The 25,230-nt window shown below is 45.5% G+C and overlaps 1 protein-coding gene and 5 non-coding genes across 6 annotated transcripts; all 6 read left to right on the top strand.

The window, feature by feature from the left end:
- The first annotated feature begins 1,057 nt into the window (after window positions 1–1,057).
- On the top strand, window positions 1,058–20,412 carry LOC138363562 (adhesive plaque matrix protein-like). The gene is made up of 5 exons (XM_069322916.1): window positions 1,058–1,132; window positions 1,813–1,993; window positions 2,900–3,153; window positions 19,720–19,960; window positions 20,237–20,412. The coding sequence occupies exons 1-5, from the start codon at window positions 1,058–1,060 to the stop codon at window positions 20,410–20,412; spliced, it is 927 nt and encodes a 308-aa protein (XP_069179017.1).
- Window positions 6,996–7,102, top strand: LOC138363833 (small nucleolar RNA SNORA5). Its single transcript, XR_011228152.1, has one exon. It is a non-coding gene; the product is annotated as a small nucleolar RNA SNORA5 (small nucleolar RNA).
- On the top strand, window positions 10,454–10,560 carry LOC138363834 (small nucleolar RNA SNORA5). Its single transcript, XR_011228153.1, has one exon. It is a non-coding gene; the product is annotated as a small nucleolar RNA SNORA5 (small nucleolar RNA).
- On the top strand, window positions 14,828–14,934 carry LOC138363832 (small nucleolar RNA SNORA5). Its single transcript, XR_011228151.1, has one exon. It is a non-coding gene; the product is annotated as a small nucleolar RNA SNORA5 (small nucleolar RNA).
- Window positions 18,285–18,391, top strand: LOC138363836 (small nucleolar RNA SNORA5). Its single transcript, XR_011228154.1, has one exon. It is a non-coding gene; the product is annotated as a small nucleolar RNA SNORA5 (small nucleolar RNA).
- A 420-nt stretch (window positions 20,413–20,832) lies between the features above and the next one.
- On the top strand, window positions 20,833–20,939 carry LOC138363829 (small nucleolar RNA SNORA5). The gene has a single exon (XR_011228148.1). It is a non-coding gene; the product is annotated as a small nucleolar RNA SNORA5 (small nucleolar RNA).
- Window positions 20,940–25,230: the final 4,291 nt, after the last annotated feature.

Raw genomic sequence — 25,230 nt, 5'->3', positions numbered from 1 at the left:
AATGTGGCCCCAGATAGTTACCACACTAAGAATGTGGCCCCAGATAGTTACCACACTAATAATGTGGCCCCAGATAGTTACCACACTAAGAATGTGGCCCCAGATAGTTACCACACAAAGAATGCGGCCGCAGATAGTTACCACACTAAGAATGTAGCCCCAGATAGTTACCACGCAACGAATGTGGCCCTAGATAGTTACCACACTAAGAATGTGGCCCCAGATATTTACCACGCTAAGAATGTGGCCACAGATAGTTACCACACTAAGAATGTGGCCCCTGATAGTTACCACACTAAGAATGTGGCCCCAGATAGTTACCACACTAAGAATGTGGCCCTAGATAGGGTTGCCACACTAAGAATGTGGCCGCAGATAGTTACCACACTATGAATATGGCACCAGGTAGTTACCACACTAAGAATGTGGCCCTAGATATTTACCACGCTAAGAATGTAGCCACAGATAGTTACCACACTAAGAATGTGGCCCCTGATAGTTACCACACTAAGAATGTGGCCCCAGATAGTTACCACACTACGAATGTGGCCCCAGATAGTTACCACGTTAAGAATGTGGCCCCAGATAGTGTTAATACACTACGAATGTGGCCCCAGATAGTTATCACACTGAGAATGTGGCCCTAAACAGGGTTGCCACACTAAGAATGTGGCTCCAGATAGTTATCACACTAAGAATGTGGCTCCAGATAGTTACCACAGTAAGAGTGTGGCTCCAGATAGTTTCCACACTAAGAATGTGTCCCCAGATAGTTACCACACTAAGAATGGCGCCCTGGATAGTTACCACACTAAGAATGTAGCCCCAGATAGTTAACACGCTACGAATGTGGCCACAGAAAGTTACCACACAAAAATGTGGCCCCAGATTGTTACCAAGAATATGACCCCAGATAGTAACCACGCTAAGAATGTGGCCCCAGATAGTTACCAAACTAGGAATGTGGCCCCTGACAGTTACCACACTAATAATTTGTCCCCAGAGAGTGTTACCAAACTAAGAATGTTCCCCCAGCCCGGGTTACCACACAAAGAATATGGCCCCAGATAGTTACCACGCTAAGAATGTGGCCCCAGATAGTTACCACACTAAGAATGTGGAGCCAGATAGGGTTACAACACTAGGAATTTGGCTCCAGATAGTGTTACCACACTAAGAATGTGGAGCCAGATAGTGTTACCACACTAAGAATGTGGCCCCAGATAGGTACCACGCTAAGAATGTGGCCACAGGTAGTTTTCACGCTAAGAATGTGGCCCCAGACAGGGTTGCCACACTAAGAATGTGGCCCCAGATAGTTACCACACCAAGAATGTGGCGCTAGATAGTTACCAGACTAAGAATGTAGCCCCAGATAGTTACCACGCTAAACATGTGGCTACAGATAGTTACCACACTAAGAATGTGGCCCCAGATAGTGTTACCAAACTAAAAATGTGGTATGTGACCACAATGTGACCACAATGTGACTAAGAATGTGACCCCAGATAGTTACCATGCTACGAATATGGCCTCAGATAGTTACCATGCTAAGAATATGGCCCAAGATAGTTACCACACTAGGAATGTAGCCCCAGATAGTTACCACTCTAAGAATGTTGCCCTAGATAGTTACCACACTAAGAATGTGGCCCCAGATAGTTACCACGCTACGAATGTAGCCGCAGATAGTTACCACGCTAAGAATGTGGCCCCAGATAGTTATCACACTAAGAATGTAGCCGCAGATAGTTACCACGCTAAGAATGTGGCCCCAGATAGTTATCACACTAAGAATGTGGCCCTAAACAGGGTTGCCACACTAAGAATGTGGCCCCAGATAGTTATCACACTAAGAATGTGGCCCCAGATAGGTACCACACAAAGAACGTGGATCCAGATAGTTACCACACTAAGAATGTGTCCCCAGATAGTTACCACACTAAGAATGTCGCCCCAGATAGTTACCACACTAAGAATGTAGCCCCAGATAGTTAACACGCTAAGAATGTGGCCTTAGATAGTTGCCACATTAAGAATGTGGCCCCAGATAGTTACCACGCTAAGAATGTGGCCACAGAGAGTTACCACACTAAGAATTTGGCCCCAGATTGTTACCACACCAAGAATGTGGCCTCAGATAGTTACCACGCTAAGAATGTGGCCCCAGATAGTTACCACACTAAGAATGTGGCCCCAGATAGTGTTACCACACTAAGAATATTCCCCCAGAAAGGGTTACCATTCAAAGAATGTGGCCCCACATAGTTACCACGCTACGAATATGGCCCCAGATAGTTACCATGCTAAGAATATGGCCCAAGATAGTTACCACACTACGAATGTAGCCCTAGATAGTTACCACTCTAAGAATGTGGCCCCAGATAGTTACCACGCTACGAATGTGGCCCCAGATAGTTAACATGCTAAGAATGTGACCAAAAATAGTGTTACCACACTGAGAATGTGGCCCCAGATAGTTACCACTCTAAGAATGTAGCCGCAGATAGTTACCACACTAAGAATGTGGCCACAGGTAGTTTCAAGCTAAGAATGTGGCCCCAGACAGGTTTGCCACACTAAGAATGTGGCCCCAGATAGTTACCACACTAAGAATGTGTCCCTAGATAGCTACCACACTAAGAATGTAGCCCCAGATAGTTACCACGCTAAAAATGTGGCCACAGATAGTTACCACACTAAGATTGTGGCCCCAGATAGTTATCACACTTAGAATGTGGCCCTAAACAGGGTTGCCACACTAAGAATGTGGCCCCAGATAGTTACCACACTAAGCATGTGGCCCCAGATAGTTACCACACTAAGAATGTAGCCCCAGATAGGTACCAAACTAAGAATGTGGCCCCAGATTGTTACCACACTAAGAATGTCGCGCCAGATAGTTACCACACTAAGAATGTATCTCCAGATAGATACCAAGCTAAGAATGTGGCCCTAGATAGTTACTACACTAAGAATGTGGCCCCAGATAGTTACCACGTTACGAATGTGGCCACAGATAGTTACCACACTAAGAATGTGGCCCCTGATAGTTACCACACTAAAAATGTGGCCCTAGATTGGGTTGCCACACTAAGAATGTGGCCGCAGATAGTTACCACACTAAGAATGTGGCCCCAGATTGCTACCACAGTAAGAATGTGGCCCCAGAAAGTTACCACACTTAGAATGTGGCCCCAGATAGTTACCACACTAAGAATGTGGCCCTAAACAGGGTTGCTACACTAAGAATGTGGCCCCAGATAGTTACCACACTAAGATGTGGCCCTAGATAGTTACCACACTAAGAATGTGGCCCCAGATAGTTACCACACTAAGAATGTGGCCCCAGATAGTGTTACCACACTAAGAATGTGGCCCCAGATAGTTATCACACTAAGAATGTGGCCCTAAACAGGGTTGCTACACTAAGAATGTGGCGCCAGATAGTTATCACACTAAGAATGTGGCCCCAGATAGTTACCACACTAAGAATGTTGCTCCAGATAGTTACCACACTAAGAATGTGGCTCTAGACAGTTACCACACTAAGAATGTCGCACCAGATAGTTACCACACTAAGAATGTAGCACCAGATAGGTACCACGCTAAGATTGTGGCCACAGATAGTTACCACACTAAGAATGTGGCCCCAGATTGTTACCACACTACGAATGTCGCCCCAGATAGTAACCACACTAAGAATGTGGCCCCAGATAGTTACCACACTAAGAATGTGGCCTTAGACAGTTACCACACTAAGAATGTGTCCCCAGATTATGTTACCACACTAAGAATGTTCCCCCAGATAGGGTTACCACACAAAGAATGTGGCCCCAGATAGTTACCACACTAAGAATTGTAGCTCCAGACAGTTACCACGCTAAGAATGTGGCCCTAGATAGTTACCACACTAAGAATGTTGCCCCAGATAGTTACCACGCTAAGAATGTGGCCACAGATAGTTACCACACTAAGAATGTGGCCACTGATAGTTACCACACTAAGAATGTGGCCCCAGATAGTTACAACACTAAGAATGTGGCCCTAGATAGGGTTGCCACACTTAGAATGTGGCCGCAGAGAGTTACCACACAAAGAATGTGGCCGCAGAGAGTTACAACACTAAGAATGTTGCCCCAGACAGTTACCAGAGTAAGAATGTGGCCCCAGAAAGTTACCACACTAAGAATGTGGCCCTAGATAGTTACAACTCTAAGAATGTGGCCCCAGAAAGTTACCACACTAAGAATGTGGCCCCAGATAGTTACCACACTAAGAATGTGGCCCCAGATAGTTATCACACTAAGAATGTGGCCCTAAACAGGGTTGCCACACTAAGAATGTGGCCCCAGATGGTTACCACACTACGAATGTGGCCCCAGATAGTTACCACACTAAGAATGTGGCCCCAGATAGTGTTACACACAATGAATGTGGCCCCAGATAGTGTTACCACACTAAGAATGTGGCCCCAGATAGTTACCACGCTACGAATGTGGCCCCAGATAGTTACCACGCTAAGAAAGTGGCCCCAGATAGTGTTACCACACTAAGAATGTGGCCCCAGATAGTTACCACGCTACGAATGTGGCCCCAGTTAGTTACCACACTAAGAATGTGGCCCTAGATAGTTACAACTCTAAGAATGTGGCCCCAGAAAGTTACCACACTAAGAATGTGGCCCCAGATAGTTACCACACTAAGAATGTGGCCCCAGATAGTTATCACACTAAAAATGTGGCCCTAAACAGGGTTGCCACACTAAGAATGTGGCACCAGATAGCTACCACAATAAAAATGTGGCCCCAGATTGTTACCACACTAAGAATGTCGCCCCAGATAGTAACCACACTAAGAATGTGGCCCCAGATAGTTACCACACTAAGAATTTGGCCCCAGACAAGTTACCACACTAAGAATGTTTCCCCAGATAGTGTTACCACATTAAGAATATTCCCCAGATAGGGTTACAACACAAAGAATGTGGACCCAGATAGTTACCAAACTAGAATGTGGCCCCAGATAGTAACCACGCTAAGAATGTGGCCCCAGATAGTTACCACGCTAAGAATTTTGCCCCTGATAGTGTTACCACACTAAGAATTTGGTTCCAGATAGTATTACCACACAAAGAATGTTGAACCAGATAGGGTTACAACACTAAGAATGTGGCCCCAGATAGTTACCACGCTAGGAATGTGGCCCCAGATAGTTACCACGCTACGAATGTAGCCCCAGATAGTTACCACGCTAAGAATGTGGCCCCAGTTAGTTACCACGCTACGAATGTGGCCCCAGATAGGGTTACCACACTAAGAATGTTGCCCCAGACAGTTACCACGCTAAGAATGTGACCCCAAATAGTTACCAAGCTACGAATGTGTCCTCAGATAGTTACCATGCTAAGAATGTGACCCCAGATAGTTAACATGCTAAGAATGTGGTCCCAAATAGTGTTACCACACTAAGAATGTGTCCCCAGATAGTTACCACGCTAAAAATGTAGCCGCAGATAGTTACCATGCTAAGAATGTGGCCGCTGATAATTACCATGCTAAGAATGTGGCCCCAGATAGTGTTACCACAATAAGAATGTGACCCCAGATAGTTACCACGCTAATAATGTGTCCACAGGTAGTTTTCACGCTAAGAATGTGGCCCCAGACAGGGTTGCCACACTAAGAATGTGGCCCCAGATAGTTACCACGCTAAAAATGTGGCCACATGTAGTTACAACACAAAGAATTTGGCCCCAGATAGTTATCACACTAAGAATGTGGCCCCAGATAGTTATCACACTAAGAATGTGGCCCCAGATAGTTACCACACAAAAAATGTGGCCCCAGATAGTTACCACACTAAGAATGTCGCCCCAGATAGTTACCACACTAAGAATGTAGCCCCAGAGAGTTACCACACTAAGAATGTGGCCCCAGATAGTTACCACACTAAGAATGTCGCCCCAGATTGTTACCACACTAAGAATGTCGCCCCAGATAATTACCACACTAAGAATGTAGCCCCAGATAGTTACCACGCTAGGAATGTGGCCCTAGATAGTTACCACACTAAGAATGTGGCCCCAGATAGTTACCACGCTAAGAATGTGGCCACAGATAGTTACCACACTAAGAATGTGGCCCCTGATAGTTACCACACTAAGAATGTGGCCCCAGATAGTTACAACACTGAGAATGTGGCCCTAGATAGGGTTGCCATACTAAGAATGTGGCCGCAGATAGTTACCACACTACGAATGTGGCCCCAGATAGTTATCACACTAAGAATGTGGCCCCAGATAGTTACCACACAAAAAATGTGGCCCCAGATTGTTACCACACTAAGAATGTCGCCCCAGATAGTAACCACACTAAGAATGTGGCCCCAGATAGTTACAACACTAAGAATGTGGCCCCAGATAGTTACCACACTACGAATGTGGCCCCAGACAGTTATCACACTAAGAATGTTTCCCCAGATAGTGTTACCACACTAAGAATGTTCCCCAGATAGAGTTACAACACAAAGAATGGGTTCCCAGATAGTTACCACGCTAAGAATGTGGCCCCAGATTGTTACCACGCTTAGAATTTTGCCCCTGATAGTGTTACCACACTAAGAACTTGGTTCCAGATAGTATTACCACACTAAGAATGTTGAACCAGGTAGGATTACTACACTAAGAATGTGGCCCCAGATAGTTACCACGCTACGAATGTGGCCCCAGATAGTTACCACGCTACGAATGTAGCCCAAGATAGTTACCACGCTAAGAATGTGGCTCCAGTTAGTTACCATGTTAAGAATGTGGCCCCAGATAGGGTTACCACACTAAGAATGTGGCCCCAGACAGTTACCACGCTAAGAATGTGGTCCCAAATAGTGTTACCACACTAAGAATGTGGCCCTAGATAGTTTCCAGGCTAAGAATGTGGCCACAGGTAGTTTTCACTCAAAGAATGTGGCCCCAGACAGGGTTGCCACACTAAGAATGTGGCCCCAGATAGTTACCACGCTAAGAATGTGGCCCTAGATAGCTACCACACTAAGAATGTGGCCCCAGATAGTTACCACGCTAAAAATGTGGCCACAGATAGTTACAACACTAAGAATTTGGCCCCAGATAGTTATCACACTAAGAATGTGGCCCTAAACAGGGTTGCAACACTAAGAATGTGGCCCCGGATAGTTACCACACTACGAATGTGGCCCCAAATAGTTACCACACTAAGAATGTAGCCCCAGAGAGTTACCACACTAAGAATGTTGCCCCAGATAGTTACCGCACTAAGAATGTCGCCCCAGATAGTTACCACACTAAGAATGTGGCCCCAGATAGTTATCACACTAAGAATGTGGCCCTAAACAGGGTTGCTACAATAAGAATGTCGCCCCAGATAGTTACCACACTAAGAATGTCGCCCCAGATAGTTACCACACTACGAATGTCGCCCCAGATAGTTACCACACTAAGAATGTCGCCCCAGATAGTTACCACACTAAGAATGTGGTCTCAGAAAGTTACCACACAAAGAATGTGGCCCCAGATAGTTACCACACTAAGAATGTGGCTCCAGATAGTTACCACACTAAGAATGTGGCCCTAGATAGTTTCCACACTAAGAATGTCGCCCCAGATAGTTACCACACTAAGAATGTAGCCCCAGATAGTTACCACACTAAGAATGTGGCCACAGGTAGTTTCAAGCAAAGAATGTGGCCCCAGAACGGTTTGCCACACTAAGAATGTGGCCCCAGATAGTTACCACACTAAGAATGTGTCCCTAGATAGTAACCACACTACGAATGTAGCCCCAGATAGTTAACACGCTACGAATGTGGCCCTAGATAGCTACCACACTAAGAATGTAGCCCCAGATAGTTACCAAGCTAAAAATGTGGCCACAGATAGTTACCACACTAAGATTGTGGCCCCAGATAGTTATCACACTTAGAATGTGGCCCTAAACAGGGTTGCCACACTAAGAATGTGGCCCCAGATAGTTACCACACTAAGCATGTGGCCCCAGATAGTTACCACACTAAGAATGTAGCCCCAGATAGTTACCAAACTAAGAATGTGGCCCCAGATTGTTACCACACTAAGAATGTCGCCCCAGATAGTTACCACACTAAGAATGTGGCCCTAGATTGGGTTGCCACACTAAGAATGTGGCCGCAGATAGTTACCACACTAAGAATGTGGCCCCAGATAGCTTCCACAGTAAGAATGTGGCCCCAGAAAGTTACCACACTAAGAATGTGGCCCTAGATAGTTACCACACTAAGAATGTGGCCCCAGAAAGTTTCCACACTTAGAATGTGGCCACAGATAGTAACCACACTAAGAATTTGGCCCCAGATAGTTATCACACTAAGAATGTGGCCCTGAACAGGGTTGCTACACTAAGAATGTGGCCCCAGATAGTTACCACACTAAGATGTGGCCCTAGATAGTTACCACACTAAGAATGTGGCCCCAGATAGTTACCACACTAAGAATGTGGCCCCAGATAGTGTTACCACACTAAGAATGTGGCCCCAGATAGTTATCACACTAAGAATGTGGCCCTAAACAGGGTTGCTACACTAAGAATGTGGCCCCAGATAGTTATCACTCTAAGAATGTGGCCCCAGATAGTTACCACACTAAGAATGTTGCTCCAGATAGTTACCACACTAAGAATGTGGCCCTAGACAGTTACCACACTAAGAATGTCGCACCAGATAGTTACCACACTAAGAATGTTGCTCCAGATAGTTACCACACTAAGAATGTGGCCCTAGACAGTTACCACTCTAAGAATGTAGCCCCAGATAGGTACCACGCTAAGAATGTGGCCACAGATAGTTACCACACTAAGAATGTGACCCCAGATTGTTACTACACTACGAATGTCGCCCCAGATAGTAACCACACTAAGAATGTGTCCCCAGATAGTTACCACACTAAGAATGTGGCCTTAGACAGTTACCACACTAAGAATGTGTCACCAGATTATGTTACCACACTAAGAATGTTGCCCCAGATAGGGTTACAACACAAAGAATGTGGTCCCAGATAGTTACCACGCTAAGAATGTGGCCCCAGATAGTTACCACGCTAAGAATGTGGCCCCAGATAGGTACCACACTAAGAATGTAGCCCCAGAGAGTTACCACACTAAGAATGTGGCCCCAGATAGGGTTACAACACAAAGAATGTGTCCCCAGATAGTTATCACACTAAGAATGTGGCCCCAGATAGTTACCACACTACGAATGTGGCCCCAGATAGTTACCACACTACGAATGTAGCCCCAGAGAGTTACCACACTAAGAATGTGGCCCCAGATAGTTACCACACTAAGAATGTCGCCCCAGATAGTTACCACACTAAGAATGTCGCCCCAGATAATTACCACACTAAGAATGTAGCTCCAGATAGTTACCACGCTAAGAATGTGCCCCTAGATAGTTACCACACTAAGAATGTGGCCCCAGATAGTTACCACGCTAAGAATGTGGCCACAGATAGTTAACACACTAAGAATGTGGCCCCTGATAGTTACCACACTAAGAATGTGGCCCCAGATAGTTACAACACTGAGAATGTGGCCCTAGATAGGGTTGCCATACTAAGAATGTGGCCGCAGATAGTTACCACACTAGGAATGTGGCCCTAAACTGGGTTGCCACACTAAGAATGTTGCCCCAGATAGTTACCACACAAAAAATGTGGCCCCAGATTGTTACCACACTAAGAATGTCGCCCCAGATAGTAACCACACTAAGAATGTGGCCCCAGATAGTTACAACACTAAGAATGTGGCCCCAGATAGTTACCACACTAAGAATGTGGCGCCAGACAGTTACCACACTAAGAATGTTTCCCCAGATAGTGTTACCACACTAAGAATGTTCCCCAGATAGAGTTACAACACAAAGAATGGGTTCCCAGATAGTTCCCACGCTAAGAATGTGGCCCATATTGTTACCACGCTAAGAATTTTGCCCCTGATAGTGTTACCACACTCTGAATTTGGTTCCAGATAGTATTACCACACTAAGAATGTTGAACCAGGTAGGGTTACTACACTATGAATGTGGCCCCAGATAGTTACCACGCTACGAATGTGGCCCCAGATAGTTACCACGCTACGAATGTAGCCCAAGATAGTTACCACGCTAAGAATTTGGCCCCAGTTAGTTACCATGCTAAGAATGTAGCCCCAGATAGGGTTACCACACTAAGAATGTGGCCCCAGATAATTACCAAGCTACGAATGTGGCCTCAGATAGTTAGAATGCTAAGAATGTGACCCCAGATAGTTAACATGCTAAGAATGTGGTCCCAAATAGTGTTACCACACTAAGAATGTGGCCCTAGATAGTTACCAGGCTAAGAATGTGGCCACAGGTAGTTTTCACGCAAAGAATGTGGCCCCAGACAGGGTTGACACACTAAGAATGTGGCCCCAGATACTTACCACGCTAAGAATGTGGCCCTAGATAGCTACCACACTAAGAATGTGGCCCCAGATAGTTACCACGCTAAAAATGTGGCCACAGATAGTTACAACACTAAGAATTTGGCCCCAGATAGTTAGTACACTAAGAATGTGGCCCTAAACAGGGTTGCAACACTTAGAATGTGGCCCCAGATAGTTACCACACTACGAATGTGGCCCCAGATAGTTACCACACTAAGAATGTAGCCCCAGAGATTTACCACACTAAGAATGTGGCCCAGATAGTTACCGCACTAAGAATGTCGCCCCAGATAGTTACCACACTAAGAATGTGGCCCCAGATAGTTATCACACTAAGAATGTGGCCCTAAACAGGGTTGCTACACTAAGAATGTCGCCCCAGATAGTTACCACACTAAGAATGTCGCCCCAGATAGTTCCCACACTACGAATGTCGCGCCAGATAGTTACCACACTAAGAATGTCGCCCCAGATAGTTACCACACTAAGAATGTGGCCTCAGATAGTTACCACACAAAGAATGTGGCCCCAGATAGTTAACACACTAAGAATGTGGCTCCAGATAGTTACCACACTAAGAATGTGGCCCTAGATAGTTTCCACACTAAGAATGTCGCCCCAGATAGTTACCACACTAAGAATGTAGCCCCAGATAGTTACCACGCTAAGAATGCGGCCACAGATAGTTACCACACTAAGAATGTGGCCCCAGATTGTTACCACACTAAGAATATCGCCCCAGATAGTAACCACACTAAGAATGTGGCCCCAGATAGTTACCACACTAAGAATGTGGCCTTAGACAGTTACCACACTAAGAATGTGTCCCCAGATTATGTTACCACACTAAGAATGTTCCCCCAGATAGGGTTACCACACAAAGAATGTGGCCCCAGATAGTTACCAAACTAAGAATGTGGCCCCAGATAGTTACCACACTAAAAATGTCGCCCCAGATAGTTACCACACTAAGAATGTAGCTCCAAACAGTTACCACGCTACGAATGTGGCCCTAGATAGTTACCACACTAAAAATGTGGTCCCAGATAGTTACCACGCTAAGAATGTGGCCACAGATAGTTACCACACTAAGAATGTGGCCCCTGATAGTTACCACACTAAGAATGTGGCTCTAGACAGTTACCACACTAAGAATGTCGCACCAGATAGTTACCACACTAAGAATGTAGCACTAGATAGGTACCACGCTAAGAATGTGGCCACAGATAGTTACCACACTAAGAATGTGGCCCCAGATTGTTACCACACTACGAATGTCGCCCCAGATAGTAACCACACTAAGAATGTGGCCCCAGATAGTTACCACACTAAGAATGTGGCCTTAGACAGTTACCACACTAAGAATGTGTCCCCAGATTATGTTACCACACTAAGAATGTTCCCCCAGATAGGGTTACCACACAAAGAATGTGGCCCCAGATAGTTACCACACTAAGATTGTAGCTCCAGACAGTTACCACGCTAAGAATGTGGCCCTAGATAGTTACCACACTAAGAATGTTGCCCCAGATAGTTACCACGCTAAGAATGTGGCCACAGATAGTTACCACACTAAGAATGTGGCCACTGATAGTTACCACACTAAGAATGTGGCCCCAGATAGTTACAACACTAAGAATGTGGCCCTAGATAGGGTTGCCACACTTAGAATGTGGCCGCAGAGAGTTACCACACAAAGAATGTGGCCGCAGAGAGTTACAACACTAAGAATGTTGCCCCAGACAGTTACCAGAGTAAGAATGTGGCCCCAGAAAGTTACCACACTAAGAATGTGGCCCTAGATAGTTACAACTCTAAGAATGTGGCCCCAGAAAGTTACCACACTAAGAATGTGGCCCCAGATAGTTACCACACTAAGAATGTGGCCCCAGATAGTTATCACACTAAGAATGTGGCCCTAAACAGGGTTGCCACACTAAGAATGTGGCCCCAGATGGTTACCACACTACGAATGTGGCCCCAGATAGTTACCACACTAAGAATGTGGCCCCAGATAGTGTTACACACAATGAATGTGGCCCCAGATAGTGTTACCACACTAAGAATGTGGCCCCAGATAGTTATCACACTAAAAATGTGGCCCTAAACAGGGTTGCCACACTAAGAATGTGGCACCAGATAGCTACCACAATAAAAATGTGGCCCCAGATTGTTACCACACTAAGAATGTCGCCCCAGATAGTAACCACACTAAGAATGTGGCCCCAGATAGTTACCACACTAAGAATTTGGCCCCAGACAATTACCACACTAAGAATGTTTCCCCAGATAGTGTTACCACATTAAGAATATTCCCCAGATAGGGTTACAACACAAAGAATGTGGACCCAGATAGTTACCAAACTAGAATGTGGCCCCAGATAGTAACCACGCTAAGAATGTGGCCCCAGATAGTTACCACGCTAAGAATTTTGCCCCTGATAGTGTTACCACACTAAGAATTTGGTTCCAGATAGTATTACCACACAAAGAATGTTGAACCAGATAGGGTTACAACACTAAGAATGTGGCCCCAGATAGTTACCACGCTAGGAATGTGGCCCCAGATAGTTACCACGCTACGAATGTAGCCCCAGATAGTTACCACGCTAAGAATGTGGCCCCAGTTAGTTACCACGCTACGAATGTGGCCCCAGATAGGGTTACCACACTAAGAATGTTGCCCCAGACAGTTACCACGCTAAGAATGTGACCCCAAATAGTTACCAAGCTACGAATGTGTCCTCAGATAGTTACCATGCTAAGAATGTGACCCCAGATAGTTAACATGCTAAGAATGTGGTCCCAAATAGTGTTACCACACTAAGAATGTGTCCCCAGATAGTTACCACGCTAAAAATGTAGCCGCAGATAGTTACCATGCTAAGAATGTGGCCGCTGATAATTACCATGCTAAGAATGTGGCCCCAGATAGTGTTACCACAATAAGAATGTGACCCCAGATAGTTACCACGCTAATAATGTGTCCACAGGTAGTTTTCACGCTAAGAATGTGGCCCCAGACAGGGTTGCCACACTAAGAATGTGGCCCCAGATAGTTACCACGCTAAAAATGTGGCCACATGTAGTTACAACACAAAGAATTTGGCCCCAGATAGTTATCACACTAAGAATGTGGCCCCAGATAGTTATCACACTAAGAATGTGGCCCCAGATAGTTACCACACAAAAAATGTGGCCCCAGATAGTTACCACACTAAGAATGTCGCCCCAGATAGTTACCACACTAAGAATGTAGCCCCAGAGAGTTACCACACTAAGAATGTGGCCCCAGATAGTTACCACACTAAGAATGTCGCCCCAGATTGTTACCACACTAAGAATGTCGCCCCAGATAATTACCACACTAAGAATGTAGCCCCAGATAGTTACCACGCTAGGAATGTGGCCCTAGATAGTTACCACACTAAGAATGTGGCCCCCAGATAGTTACCACGCTAAGAATGTGGCCACAGATAGTTACCACACTAAGAATGTGGCCCCTGATAGTTACCACACTAAGAATGTGGCCCCAGATAGTTACAACACTGAGAATGTGGCCCTAGATAGGGTTGCCATACTAAGAATGTGGCCGCAGATAGTTACCACACTACGAATGTGGCCCCAGATAGTTATCACACTAAGAATGTGGCCCCAGATAGTTACCACACAAAAAATGTGGCCCCAGATTGTTACCACACTAAGAATGTCGCCCCAGATAGTAACCACACTAAGAATGTGGCCCCAGATAGTTACAACACTAAGAATGTGGCCCCAGATAGTTACCACACTACGAATGTGGCCCCAGACAGTTATCACACTAAGAATATTTCCCCAGATAGTGTTACCACACTAAGAATGTTCCCCAGATAGAGTTACAACACAAAGAATGGGTTCCCAGATAGTTACCACGCTAAGAATGTGGCCCCAGATTGTTACCACGCTTAGAATTTTGCCCCTGATAGTGTTACCACACTAAGAACTTGGTTCCAGATAGTATTACCACACTAAGAATGTTGAACCAGGTAGGATTACTACACTAAGAATGTGGCCCCAGATAGTTACCACGCTACGAATGTGGCCCCAGATAGTTACCACGCTACGAATGTAGCCCAAGATAGTTACCACGCTAAGAATGTGGCTCCAGTTAGTTACCATGCTAAGAATGTGGCCCCAGATAGGGTTACCACACTAAGAATGTGGCCCCAGACAGTTACCACGCTAAGAATGTGGTCCCAAATAGTGTTACCACACTAAGAATGTGGCCCTAGATAGTTTCCAGGCTAAGAATGTGGCCACAGGTAGTTTTCACTCAAAGAATGTGGCCCCAGACAGGGTTGCCACACTAAGAATGTGGCCCCAGATAGTTACCACGCTAAGAATGTGGCCCTAGATAGCTACCACACTAAGAATGTGGCCCCAGATAGTTACCACGCTAAAAATGTGGCCACAGATAGTTACAACACTAAGAATTTGGCCCCAGATAGTTATCACACTAAGAATGTGGCCCTAAACAGGGTTGCAACACTAAGAATGTGGCCCCGGATAGTTACCACACTACGAATGTGGCCCCAAATAGTTACCACACTAAGAATGTAGCCCCAGAGAGTTACCACACTAAGAATGTTGCCCCAGATAGTTACCGCACTAAGAATGTCGCCCCAGATAGTTACCACACTAAGAATGTGGCCCCAGATAGTTATCACACTAAGAATGTGGCCCTAAACAGGGTTGCTACAATAAGAATGTCGCCCCAGATAGTTACCACACTAAGAATGTCGCCCCAGATAGTTACCACACTACGAATGTCGCCCCAGATAGTTACCACACTAAGAATGTCGCCCCAGATAGTTACCACACTAAGAATGTGGCCTCAGAAAGTTACCACACAAAGAATGTGGCCCCAGATAGTTACCACACTAAGAATGTGGCTCCAGATAGTTACCACACTAAGAATGTGGCCCTAGATAGTTTCCACACTAAGAATGTCGCCCCAGATAGTTACCACACTAAGAATGTAGCCCCAGATAGTTACCACACTAAGAATGTGGCCACAGGTAGTTTCAAGCAAAGAATGTGGCCCCAGAACGGTTTGCCACACTAAGAATGTGGCCCCAGATAGTTACCACACTAAGAATGTGTCCCTAGATAGTAACCACACTACGAATGTAGCCCCAGATAGTTAACACGCTACGAATGTGGCCCTAGATAGCTACCACACTAAGAATGTAGCCCCAGATAGTTACCAAGCTAAAAATGTGGCCACAGATAGTTACCACACTAAGATTGTGGCCCCAGATTGTTATCACACTTAGAATGTGGCCCTAAATAGGGTTGCCACACTAAGAATGTGGCCCCAGATAGTTACCACACTAAGCATGTGGCCCCAGATAGTTACCACACTAAGAATGTAGCCCCAGATAGTTACCAAACTAAGAATGTGGCCCCAGATTGTTACCACACTAAGAATGTCGCCCCAGATAGTTACCACACTAAGAATGTGGCCCTAGATTGGGTTGCCACACTAAGAATGTGGCCGCAGATAGTTACCACACTAAGAATGTGGCCCCAGATAGCTTCCACAGTAAGAATGTGGCCCCAGAAAGTTACCACACTAAGAATGTGGCCCTAGATAGTTACCACACTAAGAATGTGGCCCCAGAAAGTTTCCACACTTAGAATGTGGCCCCAGATAGTAACCACACTAAGAATTTGGCCCCAGATAGTTATCACACTAAGAATGTGGCCCTGAACAGGGTTGCTACACTAAGAATGTGGCCCCACATAGTTACCACACTAAGATGTGGCCCTAGATAGTTACCACACTAAGAATGTGGCCCCAGATAGTTACCACACTAAGAATGTGGCCCCAGATAGTGTTACCACACTAAGAATGTGGCCCCAGATAGTTATCACACTAAGAATGTGGCCCTAAACAGGGTTGCTACACTAAGAATGTGGCCCCAGATAGTTATCACTCTAAGAATGTGGCCCGAGATAGTTACCACACTAAGAATGTTGCTCCAGATAGTTACCACACTAAGAATGTGGCCCTAGACAGTTACCACACTAAGAATGTCGCACCAGATAGTTACCACACTAAGAATGTTGCTCCAGATAGTTACCACACTAAGAATGTGGCCCTAGACAGTTACCACACTAAGAATGTAGCCCCAGATAGGTACCACGCTAAGAATGTGGCCACAGATAGTTACCACACTAAGAATGTGACCCCAGATTGTTACTACACTACGAATGTCGCCCCAGATAGTAACCACACTAAGAATGTGTCCCCAGATAGTTACCACACTAAGAATGTGGCCTTAGACAGTTACCACACTAAGAATGTGTCACCAGATTATGTTACCACACTAAGAATGTTGCCCCAGATAGGGTTACAACACAAAGAATGTGGTCCCAGATAGTTACCACGCTAAGAATGTGGCCCCAGATAGTTACCACGCTAAGAATGTGGCCCCAGATAGTTACCACACTAAGAATGTAGCCCCAGAGAGTTACCACACTAAGAATGTGGCCCCAGATAGGGTTACAACACAAAGAATGTGTCCCCAGATAGTTATCACACTAAGAATGTGGCCCCAGATAGTTACCACACTACGAATGTGGCCCCAGATAGTTACCACACTAAGAATGTAGCCCCAGAGAGTTACCACACTAAGAATGTGGCCCCAGATAGTTACCACACTAAGAATGTCGCCCAGATAATTACCACACTAAGAATGTAGCCCCAGATAGTTACCACGCTAAGAATGTGCCCCTAGATAGTTACCACACTAAGAATGTGGCCCCAGATAGTTACCACGCTAAGAATGTGGCCACAGATAGTTAACACACTAAGAATGTGGCCCCTGATAGTTACCACACTAAGAATGTGGCCCCAGATAGTTACAACACTGAGAATGTGGCCCTAGATAGGGTTGCCATACTAAGAATGTGGCCGCAGATAGTTACCACACTAGGAATGTGGCCCTAAACAGGGTTGCCACACTAAGAATGTTGCCCCAGATAGTTACCACACAAAAAATGTGGCCCCAGATTGTTACCACACTAAGAATGTCGCCCCAGATAGTAACCACACTAAGAATGTGGCCCCAGATAGTTACAACACTAAGAATGTGGCCCCAGATAGTTACCACACTAAGAATGTGGCCCCAGACAGTTACCACACTAAGAATGTTTCCCCAGATAGTGTTACCACACTAAGAATATTCCCCAGATAGAGTTACAACACAAAGAATGGGTTCCCAGATAGTTCCCACGCTAAGAATGTGGCCCAGATTGTTACCACGCTAAGAATTTTGCCCCTGATAGTGTTACCACACTAAGAATTTGGTTCCAGATAGTATTACCACACTAAGAATGTTGAACCAGGTAGGGTTACTACACTATGAATGTGGCCCCAGATAGTTACCACGCTACGAATGTGGCCCCAGATAGTTACCACGCTACGAATGTAGCCCAAGATAGTTACCACGCTAAGAATGTGGCCCCAGTTAGTTACCATGCGAAGAATGTAGCCCCAGATAGGGTTACCACACTAAGAATGTGGCCCCAGACAGTTACCACGCTAAGAATGTGACCCCAGATAATTACCAAGCTACGAATGTGGCCTCAGATAGTTAGAATGCTAAGAATGTGACCCCAGATAGTTAACATGCTAAGAATGTGGTCCCAAATAGTGTTACCACACTAAGAATGTGGCCCTAGATAGTTACCAGGCTAAGAATGTGGCCACAGGTAGTTTTCACGCAAAGAATGTGGCCCCAGACAGGGTTGACACACTAAGAATGTGGCCCCAGATACTTACCACGCTAAGAATGTGGCCCTAGATAGCTACCACACTAAGAATGTGGCCCCAGATAGTTACCACGCTAAAAATGTGGCCACAGATAGTTACAACACTAAGAATTTGGCCCCAGATAGTTAGTACACTAAGAATGTGGCCCTAAACAGGGTTGCAACACTTAGAATGTGGCCCCAGATAGTTACCACACTACGAATGTGGCCCCAGATAGTTACCACACTAAGAATGTAGCCCCAGAGATTTACCACACTAAGAATGTGGCCCCAGATAGTTACCGCACTAAGAATGTCGCCCCAGATAGTTACCACACTAAGAATGTGGCCCCAGATAGTTATCACACTAAGAATGTGGCCCTAAACAGGGTTGCTACACTAAGAATGTCGCCCCAGATAGTTACCACACTAAGAATGTCGCCCCAGATAGTTACCACACTACGAATGTCGCGCCAGATAGTTACCACACTAAGAATGTCGCCCCAGATAGTTACCACACTAAGAATGTGGCCTCAGATAGTTACCACACAAAGAATGTGGCCCCAGATAGTTAACACACTAAGAATGTGGCTCCAGATAGTTACCACACTAAGAATGTGGCCCTAGATAGTTTCCACACTAAGAATGTCGCCCCAGATAGTTACCACACTAAGAATGTAGCCCCAGATAGTTACCACGCTAAGAATGCGGCCACAGATAGTTACCACACTAAGAATGTGGCCCCAGATTGTTACCACACTAAGAATATCGCCCCACATAGTAACCACACTAAGAATGTGGCCCCAGATAGTTACCACACTAAGAATGTGGCCTTAGACAGTTACCACACTAAGAATGTGTCCCCAGATTATGTTACCACACTAAGAATGTTCCCCCAGATAGGGTTACCACACAAAGAATGTGGCCCCAGATAGTTACCAAACTAAGAATGTGGCCCCAGATAGTTACCACACTAAAAATGTCGCCCCAGATAGTTACCACACTAAGAATGTAGCTCCAAACAGTTACCACGCTACGAATGTGGCCCTAGATAGTTACCACACTAAAAATGTGGTCCCAGATAGTTACCACGCTAAGAATGTGGCCACAGATAGTTACCACACTAAGAATGTGGCCCCTGATAGTTACCACACTAAGAATGTGGCCCCAGATAGTTACAACACTAAGAATGTGGCCCTAGATAGGGTTGCCACACTACGAATGTGGCCGCAGAGAGTTACCACACTAAGAATGTGGCCCCAGATAGTTACCACAGTAAGAATGTTGCCCCAGAAAGTTACCACACTAAGAATGTGGCCCTAGATAGTTACCACACTAAGAATGTGGCCCCAGAAAGTTACCACACTAAGAATGTGGCCCCAGATAGTTACCACACTAAGAATGTGGCCTCAGATAGTTATCACACTAAGAATGTGGCCCTAAACAGGGTTACCACACAAAGAATGTGGCGCTAGATAGTTATCACACTATGAATGTGGCGCCAGATAGTTACCACACTAAGAATGTAGCCCCAGATAGTTACCACGCTAAGAATGTGGCCACAAATAGTTACCACACTAAGAATGTGGCCCCAGATTGTTACCACACTAACAATGTCGCCCCAGATCGTAACCACACTAAGAACGTGGCCCTAGATAGTTACCACACTAAGAATGTGGCCCCAGACAGTTACCACACTAAGAATGTGTCCCCAGATAGTGTTACCACACTAAGAATGTTCCCCAGATAGGGTTACCACACAAAGAATGGGGTCCCAGATAGTTACCACGCTAAGAATGTGGCCCCAGATAGTTACCACGCTAAGAATTTTGTCCCTGATAGTGTTACCACACTAAGAATTTGGTTCCAGATAGTGTTACCACACTAAGAATGTTGAACCAGATAGGGTTACAACACTAAGAATGTGGCCCCAGATAGTTATCACACTAAGAATGTGTCGCCAGATAGTTACCACACTAAGAATGTGTCGCCAGATAGTTACCACACTAAGAATGTGTCGCCATATAGTTACCACGAGAAGAATGTGGCCCCAGTTAGTTACCACGCTAAGAATGTGGCCCCAGATAGGGTTACCACACTAAGAATGTGGCCCCAGACAGCTACCACGCTAAGCATGTGACCCCAGATAGTTACCAAGCTACGAATGTGGCCTCAGATAGTTACCATGCTAAGAATGTAGCCGCAGATAGTTACCATGCTAAGAATGTGGCCGCAGATAGTTACCATGCTAAGAATGTGGCCCCAGATAGTGTTACCACACTAAGAATGTGACCCCATATAGTTACCACGCTAAGAATGTAGCCGCAGATAGTTACCATGCTAAGAATGTGGCCGCAGACAGTTACCATGCTACGAATGTGGCCCAGATAGTGTTACCACACTGAGAATGTGACCCCAGATAGTTACCACGCTAAGAATGTGGCCACAGGTAGTTTTCACGCTAAGAATGTGGCCCCAGACAGGGTTGCCACACTAAGAATGTGGCCCCAGATAGTTACCACACTAAGAATGTGGCCCTAGATAGTTACCACACTAAGAATGTAGCCCCAGAAAGTTACCACGCTACGAATGTGGCCCCAGATAGCTACCACACTAAGAATGTGGCCCCAGATAGTTACCACGCTAAAAATTTGGCCACAGATAGTTACCACACAAAGAATGTGGCCTCAGATAGTTATCACACTAAGAATGTGGCCCCAGAGAGTTACCACGCTAAGAATGTGGCCCCAGATAGTTACCACGCTAAAAATGTGGCCACAGATAGTTACAACACTAAGAAATTGGCCCCAGGTAGTTATCACACTAAGAATGTGGCCCTAAACACGGTTGCAACACTAAGAATGTGGCCCCAGATAGTTACTACACTACGAATGTGGCCCCAGATAGTTACCACACTCAGAATGTAGCCCCAGAGAGTTACCACACTAAGAATGTGCCCCCAGATAGTTACCACACTAAGAATGTCGCCCCAGATAGTTAGCACACTAAGAATGTCGCCCCAGATAGTTACCACACTAAGAATGTAGCCCCAGATAGTTACCACGCTAAAAATATGGCCCTAGATAGTTACCACACTAAGAATGTGGCCCCAGATAGTTACCACGCTAAGAATGTGGCCACAGATAGTTACCACACTAAGAATGTGGCCCCAGATAGCTACCAAACTAAGAATGTGGCCCCAGATAGTTACCACACTAAGAATGAGGCCCTAGATAGGGTTGCTACACTACGAATGTGGCCCCAGATAGTTACGACACTAAGAATGTGGCCCCAGATAGTTACCACACTAAGAATGTGGTCCCAGATAGTGTTACCACACTAAGAATGTGGCCCTAGATAGTTATCACGATAAGAATGTGGCCCTAAATAGGGTTGCCACACTAAGAATGTGGCCCCAGATAGTTATCACACAAAGAATGTGGCCTCAGATAGTTACCACATTAAGAATGTGGCCCCAGATAGTTACCACACTAAGAATGTGGCTCCAGAGAGTTACCACACTAAGAATGTAGCCCCAGATAGTTACCACGCTACGAATGTGGCCACAGATAGTTACCAGACTAAGAATGTGGCCCAAGATTGTTACCACATTATGAATGTCGCCCCAGATAGTAACCACACTTTGAATGTGGCCCCAGATAGTTACCACACTAAGAATGTGGCCTCAGACTGTTACCACACTAAGAATGTGTCGTCAGATTATGTTACTACACTAAGAATGTTCCCCCAGATAGGGTTACCACACAAAGAATGTGGCCCCAGATAGTTACCAAACTAAGAATGTGGCCCCAGATAGTTACCACACTAAGAATGTCGCACAAGATAGTTACCACAAAAAGAATGTAGCTCCAGATAGTTACCACGCAAAGAATGTAGGCCTTGATAGTTACCACACTAAGAATGTGGCCCCAGATAGTTACCACACTAAGAATGTGGCCCCAGATAGTTACTACACTACGAATGTGGCCCCAGATAGTTACCACACTCAGAATGTAGCCCCAGAGAGTTACCACACTAAGAATGTGGCCCCAGATAGTTACCACACTAAGAATGTCGCCCCAGATAGTTACCACACTAAGAATGTAGCCCCAGATAGTTACCACGCTAAAAATATGGCCCTAGATAGTTACCACACTAAGAATGTGGCCCCAGATAGTTACCACGCTAAGAATGTGGCCACAGATAGTTACCACACTAAGAGTGTGGCCCCTGATAGTTACCACACTAAGAATGTGGCCCCAGATAGTTACAACACTGAGAATGTGGCCCTAGATAGGGTTGCCACACTAAGAATGAGGCCGCAGATAGTTACCACACTAAGAATGTGGCCGCAGATAGTTACCACAATAAGAATGTGGCCCCAAATAGTTACCACAGTAAGAATGTGGCCCCAGAAATTTACCACACTAAGAATGTGGCCCTAGAAAGTTACCACACTAAGAATGTGGCCCCAGATAGTTACCAAACTAAGAATGTGGCCCCAGATAGTTATCACACTAAGAATAAGGCCCCAGATAGTTATCACACTAAGAATGTGACCCCAGATAGTTACCACACTAAAAATGTGGCCCCAGATAGTTACCACACTAAGAATGTGGCCCCAGATAGTTACCACACTAAGAATGTGGCCCCAGATAGTTACCACACTAAGAATGTGGCTCCAGATAGTTACCACACTAAGAATATGGCCCCAGATAGTTACCACAATAAGAAGATCGCCCCAGATAGTTACCACACTAAGAATGTAGCCCCAGATAGTTACCACGCTAAGAATGTGGCCACAGATATTTACCACACTAAGAATGTGGCCCCAGATAGTTATCACACTAAGAATGTGGCCCTAAACAGGGTTGCCACACTAAGAATGTTCGCCCCAGATAGTTACCACACTAGGAATGTGGCCCCAGATAGTTACCACACTAAGAATGTGTCCCCAGATAGTTACCACACTAAGAATGTGGCCCCAGATAGTTACCACACTAAGAATGTGGCCCTAGATAGTGTTACCACACTAAGAATGTGGCCCTAAACAGGGTTGCCACACTAAGAATGTGGCCCCAGATAGTTACCACACTACGAAGATAGCCCCAGATAGTTACCACACTAAGAATGTAGCCCCAGATAGTTACCACGCTAAGAATGTGGCCACAGATAGTTACCACACTAAGAATGTGGCCCCAGATAGTTATCACACTAAGAATGTGGCCCTAAACAGGGTTGCCACACTAAGAATGTTCGCCCCAGATACTTACCACACTAGGAACGTGGCCCCAGATAGTTACCACACTAAGAATGTGGCCCCAGATAGTTACCACACTAAGAATGTGGCCCCAGATAGTTACCACACTAAGAATGTGGCCCCAGATAGTGTTACCACACTAAGAATGTGGCCCTAAACAGGGTTGCCACACTAAGAATGTGGCCCCAGATTTTTATCACACTAAGAATGTGGCCCCAGATAGTTAACACACTAAGAATGTGGCCCCAGATAGTTACCACACTAAGAATGTGGCTCCAGATAGTTACCACACTAAGAATGTGGCCCCAGATAGTTACCACACTAAGAATGTCGCCCCAGATAGTTACCACACTAAGAATGTAGCCCCAGATAGTTACCACGCTAAGAATGTGGCCCCAGATTGTTACCGCACTAAGAATGTCGCCCCAAATAGTAACCACACTAAGAATGTGGCCCCAGATAGTTACCACACTAAGAATGTGGCCTTAGATAGTTACCACACTAAGAATGTGTCCCCAGATTATGTTACCACACTAAGAATGTTCCCCCAGATAGGGTTACCACACAAAGAATGTGGCCCCAGATAGTTACCAAACAAAGAATGTGGCCCCAGATAGTTACCACACTTAGAATGTCGCCCCAGATAGTTACCACACTTAGAATGTAGCTCCAGACAGTTACCACGCTAAGAATGTGGCCCTAGATAGTTACCACACTAAGAATGTGGCCCCAGATAGTTACCACAGTAAGAATGTGGCCCCAGAAAGTTACCACACTAAGAATGTGGCCCTAGATAGTTACCACACTAAGAATGTGGCCCCAGAATGTTACCACACTAAGAATGTGGCCCCACATAGTTACCACACTAAGAATGTGGCCCCAGATAGTTATCACACTAAGAATGTGGCCCTAAACAGGGTTACCACACTTAGAATGTGGCCCCAGATAGTTATCACACTTAGAATGTGGCCCCAGATAGTTATCACACTACGAATGTGGCCCCAGATAGTTACCACACTAAGAATGTAGCCCCAGATAGTTACCACGCTAAGAATGTGGCCACAGATAGTTACCACACTAAGAATGTCGCCCCAGATTGTTACCACACTAAGAATGTCGCCCCAGATCGTAACCACACTAAGAATGTGACCCCAAATAGTTACCACACTAAGAATGTGGCCCCAGACAGGTACCACACTAAGAATGTGTACCCAGATAGTGTTACCACACTACGAATGTTCCCCAGATAGGGTTACCACACAAAGAATGGGGTCCCAGACAGTTACCACGCTAAGAATGTGGCCCCAGATAGTTACCACGCTAAGAATTTTGCCCCTGATAGTGTTACCACACTAAGAATTTGGTTCCAGATAGTGTTACCACACTAAGAATGTTGAACCAGATAGGGTTACAACACTAAGAATGTGGCCCCAGATAGTTACCACGCTATGAATGTAGCCCCAGATAGTTAACGCGCTAAGAATGTTGCCCCAGTTAGTTACCACGCTAAGAATGTGGCCCCAGATAGGGTTACCACACTAAGAATGTGGCCCCAGACAGTTACCACGCTAAGCATGTGACCCCAGATAGTTACCAAGCTACGAATGTGGCCTCAGATAGTTACCATGCTAAGAATGTGACCCCAGAGAGTTAACATGCTAAGAATGTGGTCCCAAATAGTGTTACCACACTAAGAAT

The sequence above is a fragment of the Procambarus clarkii genome, chromosome 11 (genome assembly GCF_040958095.1).
Source record: "Procambarus clarkii isolate CNS0578487 chromosome 11, FALCON_Pclarkii_2.0, whole genome shotgun sequence".
NCBI lineage: Eukaryota > Metazoa > Arthropoda > Malacostraca > Decapoda > Cambaridae > Procambarus > Procambarus clarkii.
This window is presented reverse-complemented; position numbering and strand designations above follow the sequence as displayed.

What these genes read in the sequence shown, in the direction of transcription:
- LOC138363562 (XM_069322916.1), top strand. Translation starts at nt 1,058, where the DNA reads ATGGCCCCAGATAGTTACCACGCTAAGAATGTGGCCCCAGATAGTTAC. An exon ending in TAAGAATGTAGCCCCAGATA is followed by an intron (nt 1,994 to 2,899) that starts GTTAACACGCTA and finishes ATGTCGCGCCAG; the next exon opens with ATAGTTACCACACTAAGAAT. An exon ending in GGCCCCAGATTGCTACCACA is followed by an intron (nt 3,154 to 19,719) that starts GTAAGAATGTGG and finishes GGCCCTAAACAG; the next exon opens with GGTTACCACACAAAGAATGT.